The sequence below is a fragment of the Patella vulgata genome, chromosome 2 (assembly GCF_932274485.2).
Source record: "Patella vulgata chromosome 2, xgPatVulg1.2, whole genome shotgun sequence".
NCBI classification, from domain to species: Eukaryota; Metazoa; Mollusca; class Gastropoda; family Patellidae; genus Patella; species Patella vulgata.
In genome coordinates, this window is record NC_065880.2 from 28,635,406 (window position 1) to 28,647,121 (window position 11,716).

General features: G+C 31.3%; 2 protein-coding genes across 3 annotated transcripts in view; one reads left to right on the forward strand and one right to left on the reverse strand.

Annotated features, from left to right (window-relative positions):
* LOC126812443 (ras-related C3 botulinum toxin substrate 1) overlaps positions 1–8,091 on the forward strand; it is a 29,697-nt gene extending 21,606 nt beyond the window's left edge. Inside the window, exons 3-5 of the mRNA XM_050538833.2 lie at positions 2,584–2,701; positions 3,816–3,878; positions 4,489–8,091. Of these exons, the coding sequence (XP_050394790.2) occupies positions 2,584–2,701; positions 3,816–3,878; positions 4,489–4,779 (472 nt within the window). The 3' untranslated portion in view covers positions 4,780–8,091. The remainder of the gene's footprint in view (positions 1–2,583; positions 2,702–3,815; positions 3,879–4,488) is intronic.
* A 573-nt stretch (positions 8,092–8,664) lies between these two features.
* Positions 8,665–11,707, reverse strand: LOC126812022 (acyl carrier protein, mitochondrial). Of its 2 annotated transcripts, none has more exons than XM_056098508.1 (5): positions 11,510–11,707; positions 10,818–10,934; positions 9,820–9,907; positions 9,399–9,522; positions 8,665–8,824 (listed from the first exon to the last, which is right to left on the reverse strand). In XM_056098508.1, the coding sequence occupies exons 1-4, from the start codon at positions 11,690–11,692 to the stop codon at positions 9,431–9,433; spliced, it is 480 nt and encodes a 159-aa protein (XP_055954483.1). In that variant the 5' UTR covers positions 11,693–11,707; the 3' UTR covers positions 8,665–8,824; positions 9,399–9,430. The 2 variants fall into 2 exon arrangements, with proteins under 2 accessions (XP_055954483.1, XP_050394139.1); XM_050538182.2 differs by lacking the exon at positions 10,818–10,934 and adding an exon at positions 10,397–10,516 and having other exon boundaries at positions 11,510–11,702.
* Positions 11,708–11,716: the final 9 nt, after the last annotated feature.

The following is an 11,716-nucleotide window of genomic DNA, read 5'->3' on the forward strand; positions in this document are numbered from 1 at the left end:
TTCGGCGGGGGACATCAGCCTCACTGTTGGCTTGTTTATAGAGTATATACTACATGTACATATAGTTTTACTTATATCAATTAATCTTCTTGTGTATATTAGATAGTTTTACTTAGTTACAATGTATATAAAATATTCTTGTTATTTGAGTTCTTGCCATGTCCGAAATTTAATGCGTAAATCAATTGGTTAATATTTCTAGTTAACACCCTAGATCTATATCTAGCTATAATACTTCCTTGTTTGTTTATAGAGTATATACTACATGTACATATAGTTTTACTTATATCAATTAATCTTCTTGTGTATATTAGATAGTTTTACTTAGTTACAATGTATATAAAATATTCTTGTTATTTAACTCTTATTTTACATTTACCTCACATTACATAAGAGACAATTTAGGACATGTCTTTGTTATATCAACTTTTAAAAAAACAACTTTATGATTTGGGTAATAAAGGATGTATAATTTTAAACTTAGTAATTTTATTCCTGATATACATTATTATAATAACACAGGTTATTAAAGTCATAACAACCCAGATTTTTACATACACATCATCATCTTGAAAGTAAAAAATATGTACAATATAAATGTGAAAATTATCTACGTACATGTACGTGTAAGTAGAGCTGGGTATATAAAAATAATGCTCATGAACAATGAGCTGGAATGTAGCAGATTTATTAATTCTTTTTTTGTCCAAGACAGATAAAGATGGCAATATGAATCCATTAAAAAAAAACCCAACAACATTTAAACTTTAAATGGCCAAAGCAAAATTGATCGATTTGTATAATTTGTAGACCAAAATGTTCATTAATCAAAGCACTTTTTGCATGTGTATGGTCTTAAAGTCTATACTTAACTTTTATTGTGGATATAATATTTGCTGTGTGAGAATAGCCTTGTGTTGTAAAATGGAAGTATATTTAAATAAATTTAAAGCGGTGTAATGGAATAGAATACAATAGGTCATAATGTAATGAACCACACTATTTGAAGTGTTCTAACTTCCTGATTAGTGATAATAATAATAACTGGTCTCTGATAAATTACATGCTAGGGGTCATTAGTTCACAGTTCAAATTATTCCTTTAATAACTACTTATAAACCATTTAACTAGGCTGTGAAATACATGTACCCTGAAGCATTATGAGTTAACCTTTTTATTAAAAGCTAAACTGACATATTGCTATTTTTAGACGAACAGTTTTTGCATTCACTTCAGGCTAATATTTAATTTATGAATAACAATATATTTATTTAGTTTAAAGATTTTATATTATTCTATTGGTTTTGATAGAACATGTACACTGTAGGCCTGTATTTAAAATAACAACCATGGACAATATCTATTATTGCTATTTTTAATAGAACAGTTTGTGCACTACCTTCCGGCAAATATTTAATTTATTATAATATATTATTTTATTTAAGATTTTATGTTATTCTTATGGTTTTGATAGTATTTGTTTATAATAGTCTTCATGAACAATATGGGTGTTATTGAAAAAGTTATAAATAAAGTATGTTGAGGGCACAATGTATTTTATGTTTCCCATCCACTATTAAAAAATGTGAAAAAAACACTGTGAAAATTTCATATATAAAAATTATAGATAAAGACATTATACATGAATTTTCTAAAATATCAAATAATTGTTGGGCGAAATAATCCACAAAACATTTGCCAACACAGTGTATTGTAATAGAATAAGGTATGTTATTGCATAAAAAGAACAATTGTGCAAGCATACAATGTATGTGGATATTGAATTATTCATAGGTAATATGTGATTAATATTAAATAAGACACTTTTCATACAAAATGAAACGAAATGAGGTGTACTAGCGTCGTACATTTCTGTACCAACCAGACTAATAAGACTGGCATAATGCCATGAGTGAATTTCGCCCTGACAGCAGTTCCACAGCTTACTTTTATTTGCAGTTCCAATGGTCATTTGAATTTGAACGTGCTGTCATTGCCTGTCAATTGTGTACATTGGACCTTGATTTTTCGTCCTATGCAACATGGGGAATCTAGGCTTGAAAATCTTGAGGAACTTTCTTGGTCCCCACCATGATCAAACCCAGGTCACATGGTTTGTGAAACGGTGTCATACTCACCAAGTCACCTTGGTTCTCCTCCACTTGCATACAAAAATCGAATACCGGTATTATCAAAATTATAACAAACGAACAGCTATAAGGGTATCATGATTTTCAAATATATAATGAAATGAATGGGGTTTAATATGCTACTGATCTGCACTGACTGGGCTAATGGAGAAGAGCATATGTCTTACAATGTGCTATGGGCTATGAGGGGAATTTTGCCCAAACAGTGGCCCTACAGTCTACTCCTATATCGAATTCAACTGTCAAGGGTTTTTTTACATGCATGCCAATATGTACACAGGACCTTGGTTTTTCATACCATGCAAACAACTAGATACTGTCCTTGCCAGGTCCTCCTTCCTGCACCACTGATGTGCCTTAATATGTTATCTGGTGCTAATATGTTAGTATGATGATTTGTTGAATTTCTCATTTGTATATAATTTATTTTCAGGTTTGATAATTATTCTGCCAATGTTATGGTAGATGGTAAACCTATTAATCTAGGATTATGGGATACAGCAGGACAAGAAGATTATGATAGATTAAGACCATTATCTTATCCTCAAACAGTAGGTGTTTATTTTGTCAATAATTTTCTTCAATAGATTCAAATTGTCCTTTATGTGTAATAAACCAATAGATTTCAATTTATACATACATTATATAAGAGCTAAATCTGCCTATTGCAGGTCTTTCTTTAGGCCTTAAATGTTCTCTAAATTATTAATTAGTCATTAATTAACTTATCCAGACATAACCAGCTCTCGATGCCATCATTAGCCTGCGATATTTAGTAGATTTGAATACGCTTTGTGATGGATAAAATAGCGGTAAAAATGGATAAATCGTAACAACGGTACATATTATACATATTATCGTAACAATGTTAGTAATGACGATGAAGGCAAGCCTAAAATTGAATCGCTAATATCTAGGTTCAGAGTAAAGCAATTTGACTAAAATTTTCAGCATATTCTCTTTTCATTATCATTTTTAAAACTATTATAGTGAGTACTGTCAGCTCTTTATCTAATCTTACCTAATGCCCCTTTAATTATATTATTTAAGGGATAAAAATCTCTATTTACAGTGAAGTCATTTATGGTTTGTGCTTTTGAAAAATTTTGTAATAATATATTAGTGCAAATTTAATATCGGTACTGTATTCATTATAAAGACCTACATGTATATTACATCAGACTGATCAGCAGTAAATATTCACTTGGCTGCCAATATCACTGATAGGAGTGACATCGATGTGACTTTATTACATGTAGCTCTCTATATCTACCATTTTTCTTCTACAAATTAAATTTCTAAAACCTTTTTTTATTGAATTATTAAGAAAAAATAAAGATGTTTGAAGTATATATATCTGGATAAGAAATATTTCCTATGTAATGTGCATGGGTACATAAAATAGTATGCAGAGGTATAAAATGAGTATAAGGCGCCAATTTTGCCAGTTCTACATGTAACTGACTGACAGTGAAATTGAACAGCTGGAGAATTTACCTGTCAGTCAATCTTACATGCCATAAAATTAGAAATTAACCTTAAAACGCAGTAAATACCTACAGTTGAATTTATAGTTTATGTGTAAAATAACTAAAAATTAAATATAATTTGGGTTATGTGAAATTTATTTTTAAATTGATTTATGGATTTATTATTTTTTTCCAGGATGTATTCCTTATATGTTTTTCCCTTATCAGTCCAGCCAGTTTTGAAAACGTCCGAGCAAAGGTTTGTAAAATTTAATTTACTTATAATCTAGAGACAACAACCTAGGCTATAATAAATGTGGGAAGTCTTGTAAAACATAAACATGATTCACTGTCTACAAACACACAAAGTACATATTACCAGTGAATGTATAGTTATTCACTGATTCACAATGAAGTAGAAATCCTCAGACAGCACTGTCCTAACCCACACCCAGCATTATACTATAGTGAAAACTGGATGTACATATAGATATCGTAGGACAGCATGGACCTAACCCACGAAAAGCATTATATAGTGAACGGTGGATATAGAAATCCTGTGACAGCACCACCCTAATCGACACCCAACATTATAGTGTAAAATAGATGTACATGTAGAGATCCTCTGATAGCATGACCCAAACCGATGTCTCACGTATGGCATTATAGTGAAAAATGGATATAGAGACAGCACAGCCATTATCATCCGACATTATAGTGAAAACTGGATTTACATATCCTCTGACAGCACGCCCATAACACCTGTCCCACACCCAGCATTATAGAGAAAAATGGATGTAGAAATTAGGGATCCTCTGACAGCATGACATATTTTGAATTACTAACTGTGAATTCTTTTTGCATTCTAGTGGTTTCCTGAAGTAAGTCATCACTGTCCCCAGACACCCATTATATTGGTAGGAACCAAGCTCGATCTGAGAGAAGATAAAGAAACTATTGAAAAGCTGAAAGAAAAGAAACTATCACCTATAACCTACCCACAAGGCCTTGCTATGGCTAAAGAAATTGGCGCAGTCAAGTACTTAGAGTGCTCTGCTCTCACACAAAAAGGTCTTAAGAACGTGTTTGATGAAGCAATTCGAGCAGTTCTATGCCCAAAACCCAAACCCCCAAAGAAGAAAATTTGTAAAATATTGTAAATTTATATTTTATGTTGAACTGGTTTGTTGAATATACAGAGCCGTGAATAAAAAGCTGATTAAAAAAAAAATTCTTAAAAAATAATAAAACGTAAGAGAAAATGGACTACGAAAAAAAAACCCGGAACTTTAATAAAAGACTTTTGTATTCTATCGTAAACATGAGTTTAAGCTGTTTGTTATCATTTGTTGTCAAATGAATACATTTAATTAATTTAAGACCACTTTATGTTTTTTAAAGAACATGTTAAGTTTCTATAAATAAACTGGATTAAAATAATTATTAAGTTACTCATTAGCCGTTCAGATTTGATCTTTTGAGAAATCATTCTTTATGGAAGTATTTTATGATTTTCAATGTAATGATAATGCTTAAAATTTGCTTATAATTTATAATGGATCGATTTTTAACAGAAAATTCAGCATTATTAAATCATCTTAACATATGCGACCGAATAAACAAAACTTCTTGAAATTAGTACACATTTATTATTTCCCCACTTGAAAAATTGAACAGAAAGTTAAAGTATTACCTATGTTTCTGTTACAATCTGAGTTAACTCCCTTTGTTTTGTAACTTGATGAATACATTTGCAGCATTTTACTTATCTAATGTGTACTTTTGCTGATATTTTAAGAACAGCAAGGTGCTTATTTGATTGGTTGCGATATTTATTTGAATGGTACTGCTGCCAGTGGACTTTGATATTTGTTGTTTGTGTGCTGGTCACGTGTTACAACAATAACCTAGAATACTGAATGCAGGGTTTTGTTTTTCACCAAAGATTCAAATATATTTTTTGATTTAATTACTGTGATTTTCAAAACTTTATATAGATAAAGGAGATAGACTCTTGATTTGGCTTTTGCTTTCGTTAATTACATGTATATTGTGTTAATTTGTTTGCGAGATGAAAATCAGTCTTTATTCATCATCTTGATTAAGAAACAAATTGATATAACAAATTTGTTTAAGATTCGCCTGTAAAATTACTAAACAACTGATTTCCACTAAATCAAGGCTCCACACAGATCAAGTGGGAGGGGGATATTGTCTGGAAGGTGCAAACAGTAGGTCATATGAAAGGTAGATGGAATCTTATTACAGGTGGTTTAATCCCCACAAATATTTATTGTACATGTATTGGTCTATTCATTGCTAATTATTGAGGTGCACAAGCCAGTGTCTACGGGCTAGCTTAATCTTATAAAATAAAAATTAATTTATTTCTTGGAAATAATAACCAACATCACAAAAGAGAAATCACAAAAAGATCATTTGGGTAACTTTCTTTATTTCAACCCTGTTTGTAGATTTTATTTTTTCTTAGTTTAGATTAGCTTTCTGTTTGCTCTTGTGGACACCAGATAGATATTGCTAAAGTTTATTTTGGAGGGATTATATATTGTAATATATACATTTATAATATTTCTTGTAAAATAGTAGTGATTAGTCATTTATTTTCAGTTTCTTTCATTTTCAGCATTTTATTTTATCTAATTATTTTGATTTTTTTTTTTTTTTTTTTAATTATTTAACTCTCGGATAAAATTGTTTATAAAGATTAATTAATTCTTTTGTATATATGAGAAAAATTTCAACTATTTAGCTTTAACATTAATAGACATTTATCGCATTTCATATGTAATTGTACCCATAATACCATAGCTAATTTTTACCTTAAGCTGTCTTGGATGGTGTTGCCTTTTTTCAGAACAGTTGGATCAGGCCGGTTGGAGAGGTCATTTCCATAAATGTAATGGAAAATTCATCTATCAGAAGTTAGGGTTACTTACTTAAGCCCCAACATATTTTTGTGACCCTCGTGGTGTACAACTTTGAATTGTAGGAATTTCCAACTTCGGACAGGGGTGTCGGTTGGTCTAATAATTAGACTAATGTGTTCGCCTTAGATCATAATGTCTGTCATTGAGTCAAGTCGTGTATTTTTCAACCCACACTTGTATGTGACAAGGAGTGGGGTCACCTCAAGTTTCTGTCCACTACTAAAGACCCATATGCGCATGCATATTATTGAAATAAAATTGCACCATGTTATTCCCAAAATGACTAGTTAATGTTGAATGGGCATTAAACCTCATTTCGCTCTCTCTCCGTCCTGCCCTAAGTGTCTGAAAATAGACTTCCCGGTCTTGGATTTATTATGTAAAATATACAGTTCTATTATTTTGATAGTTACCGATGGCTTAACTTCTGTATTAGATAAATATTACTACTTAACTACCACACATATGGTTTGTTCTACATCAACAAGGAAGAGAAGGACTTTCTTTAAACCAATTCAAACTGTTCCCTTACAGCTGTTTTACAATGAGTGCGCAAAGGAAATTAATGTGCATACAAATCCTAGTCCATATTGAAAACATTCTGGTTCTCAGAAACGGCAGGCAATGTGATTTTACTTGTTTTATATAAAACCAATGCTAATTGCCAGTACAATTTTACTAGGCATTAGAAATAGGCAGTGACGAGATTATCTTGAAACAAATTTAAGTACATAAAAATACCTTGCGCACATTTTACTGTCACAGGAAAACAATTTGCATTAAATATTTTTGCACTCACTTGCAACTAAACATTATGGAGAACATTGTTTGGGAAGCTGTTAGAATTAAACAGTTTCTTTGTGGAATTTATCTCTTCTGTCATGAAGAAGATACTAAGAAGCCTTTTGATGATATCAGAAGATGTTACAATTAATATCTGAATCTGTTTTGACCATAAAAAAGAAACCAATCACAAATGAATACAAAGGGGTACAACTCTTATATAACTGCAGTCCACTTATTACTGAGGTCTTCATTATTATTTTCTGATTTTCGTCTAAAAAAAATTTTTTAAAAAAGAAACTGTGTTGAAGATAAAAAATATAGTTTGAGAATGGTTATGAGTTTAGGATACCTATGCTCATGATTTTTAATAGTATAGTTGTTAGGGGCCAATTCCTGATAATGAAACTTAAGATGTATTTTTATATTATTTGTAACTGCTCCTGGGGTGTAGGTATGCTTCACTATAATGATAAGTAAAGAAAATGATCAAATAATGTTGATTGTTGTAGGTCGGGCTTCCAAGTAGAGTGATAAACCACAGGAACCTTGATACAAGTTACCAAGCTAGGTGGTACTGTCATGAGATCATTTCTATTACAATATTGTAAATCTCTTAAAATAGCTTTCTCTCCTTATCTATGGTTATATAATTGTACATGATCCATTTTTTTCTTCTTATTGCAACTTTTGTATGTATAGAAATATGCTTCTATTAAATAAAAAAAGCATAAAAAGTAATATTGTTTTTTTCATTGATTACAATTCTCCTTGATATGTAGACTCCATAACCCTTTATGTACATACAGTATATTGCGGCCCCCCAAGGGACTAAACTTGAACCATAACCTCATTGGCTGCCTGCTTCCCACAGCTAAAGACCCCTATATGTGTAAGCAAATTATTGAAATTAAATTGAAGTGTATGTTAAGTCCCAAAATGACCTAGTTTGTGTCAAGTGATCTTAAACCACAATTCTCAGTCTCTTTCCAAATCCAACAAATTAGCACTGGTTAGCACCAGTACAACCTCTGTGACCAAAATGACAGTCTTCCAATCAATCTTTACATGTATTATTATACGTCTAAATTTATAAGAGCAACAATTTCGAATTGGATAATTTAAGCAGGCAGCAGCAAATATGACACCAATGGAGATGTGTAAAAATCAGTGTTGTTCAAACCAGACACAGGCTCTTTGATCAAATTACACATCTTGAAATGAAATACAAGACCGAGCTACCTTGACTCCAGGAAGATGCTTTCCTCCAATTATTTACAAACACACAAATAACGGCAAGTTAAACTAAACTAGGATCTTTTTCCAATTTTATCATCTCATTCAAAACATGTACAATAAAATTACTCAATGCACACAGTGTTTATATATAAGAAAGAGTTCTTTTCACAGATAGCACTTCGAACTGCTGTACATTTACATCTTCCTTGATCAGTATTTATGGCAACTAACAAATCTGAAGAAAAAAAAAAAAAACATCTGAAAAATCTCTTGTTTTTATTTTACAGTTTAGAAATCTCAAATCTCAAAAAAAAATTGATTTCTTTTTAGCTATAATCTGTTTGAAATAAAACATCTGTTTTCATACAAATAGTGGTTATATCTTCAAATAGTTGGTATATTTGCCAGTAGATCTATATTTAAAATTCTTGAATTCAAAATACAAATACCACATACTATATTCTCATTTCAGTTAATGAGTATAAAATATACATAAAACGAAAAGCAAAACAGGGAAAAAGTGAACCAGTGAATGACAAAAGATTATTACCAAGTAAATGAAACAATACATATTCTACTTATGTGATGGTTACAGGAATGATTTCAGAATAATAGTTCATATATTTCATTTTGAGGAAAACACAAACATATTATATTTAAAAATATAATATGTTTGTGTTTTCCTCAAAAATTGTCAACTCTGTTCTGGGAAATGGATATCTACTTGTTCTGCCTCTACTGTTTGCTCTGTCCTTATTTTCATTTGCATTTATCCTTCATCTAAAAGATCAAACCATAATAACACATACCTTGACTATAAAATATCTATGTTATGTTTGTCTTAATCAAATATATCTTCTTTATCAGCGATATACTGTATTATTTCTTTAGGTCGCATTAATCTTTCTGAGTCTGCATCTGGAATTTCAAAACCTGAAACAAAAATAGGAATGATGATTGAATATATACCTACATATTTAGACACCTGATGATCCAGTCAACAACTTTCATGCACAATTCTATACCAAAAACTATGTCAGATTGTTTCTAATTAGCAAAATTACTATAATAGGTTGATGTGCATACAAAGTTTCACACCTTGAATGGTTTACAAAATATTCTCCAGAAACAAAACAGTGATGCAGGCATGGACTGACCGATCCCGTTTCAATATCCCTTCTTTAATCAATCTGGCAAAATGCAGACTGATAAGAAAATATTTCTACTTACCGAATTCATCTTCCATTGCCATAATTATTTCAACTTGATCCAAACTATCTAATCCCAAATCATTCATAAAATGACTGTCTAAAGTTAACTGAAACAAAAACAATATAACATGTAATTAAAGGAATAATTAAAACTTTATAAAAAGAAATGGCATGTTGGCTCCAACCTCGCCATAATATGCCAAAAATATAACTGTTACAATCACTAGTGTGCATGACTGACATCTGTGTCAAGTTAATTACCTGAAATTGTACCTGATATTTTTATCTTGGAGTAATGCATTATTTAAAAGTATGATTAAAAAATGACAAATCTGTGACAGACACCAGAGGAATTGCGCCTGGCAAAGTCTGAATTTGTGCCTGACAATGTCTGTGACAGATGCCTTATTTCCAGACTTGTATCTCCGAGATGGACAACAAAAAATTGCCATGTCAAAATCATATGCAGAATCCAGAACAAAAGAAGACCTGTGAAATTACTCAACCCCATGATCTAAAACAATGATGAATTGTAAAATGTCACCATTAAAAGAAGTTAAAATATGACTGAGGTCACTGTAAATGAAGTGTAGTACCTTTTCTGCATTGATTTTATCATAAAGTTTCAGAACCAGTAAAACCCTTTTTTCAATCAATTCTAAATTGAGCGGAGGTTTTTCACTGTACTTTCTCACTGAGGATTGCAATAATGTGGTCTGAAAAGGAAATGAGCTATAATAAAATTCCAATCAAGCAAATCCACACTCAGATGATTAAAACAGGCTTAGGCTATCTGAAAACATTTCACTTTATTGACATTTAACATATGGGTAGGGGTTATTTCTTCTTTCTTTTTTTTGTCATTTTTTTTTTGTAATTTCTAATAATAGCAATCATGATACTGCACCCAGAAAAATGGTTGCTTCGTTGCTTGGAGGGTAGGCCTACTACCATTTCTAAATATATATAAGCCTGTTTTTCCTCATCTGAGTTTAATCAATCTGATAGTTTCAGTACCTTTTCAGCATTAATCTTATCATATATTTTGATGACCTGAGTCACCCTATCTTGTATTTCCTCAATTAAAGGTTTTGTCACATAATTTCTAACAGCCAAAACTGATGGAAATAAAATCTAAAAATAATCAATTACAAATAGTAACTCATTAATATGCAAAGTAGACTACTGTCTTAATTCTTGATGGAATATTTATCTGCGCTGCACAATTTTGGAAACCAGTTTTGCATGTGAAAAACTATATAACTATAGAGGTACAGAAGGCTACTTTGCAACATTGATTACAAATACAATTCACAACGTTTGCGGCACTTTCCACGAAAAGGGCTTTGATTCTAAGATATTTATCATTCTAATTGGATGGTAGTCTACTTTTTAATATTTTGATTTTCTATACATTCAAATCAAGCATAATCTTGATGAGTCTATTTTGTAATATGTTAATGTAGGCCCACCGCCGGCACCGGCAATTTTTCTACCGGTACACAATTTTTTTTCTCTTCAAATTCCAATAATGAGCTCAATATAAATTTCCAAATGACTCGACTAGTGGGCTGCTTGTAATAAAATAATATAAAAAATCCGTAGAATGCAATAATGTAATAATTGGAACTAGATCTACATGACATGAGGAGATGAATTTGTTTTTGATAAACTTTTCAAGGGCACGTGGGTGTCTACCCATGATATACCTTTGATAAAAAGGATGATGGCTTAGTTTTTACAGCTAATTTGTCCGTACGATGTCTATTGTGAAATAATGCAGCGGCGCTGACTCTTGGAAGTGTTGTTCGAAGTGTCACCGCTGCTATGCAGCTGAGTGACTTCATATTCCTTAAAACTACAGCCATGTTGTTGGAGAGAGTGAATCCCATAGTTCATAGCGAGGGGGACACCTG

Bases quoted from the DNA above. Each gene is read 5' to 3' on its own strand.
- LOC126812022 (XM_050538182.2), bottom strand. From the start codon at position 11,692: ATGGGATTCACTCTCTCCAACAACATGGCTGTAGTTTTAAGGAATATG. The intron at 10,517-11,509 runs GTATATCATGGG...TTTCCTTTTCAG, and splicing joins CATCATCCTTTTTATCAAAG to ACCACATTATTGCAATCCTC. The intron at 9,523-9,819 runs GTAAGTAGAAAT...TTTTTGTTTCAG, and splicing joins GGCAATGGAAGATGAATTCG to GTTTTGAAATTCCAGATGCA.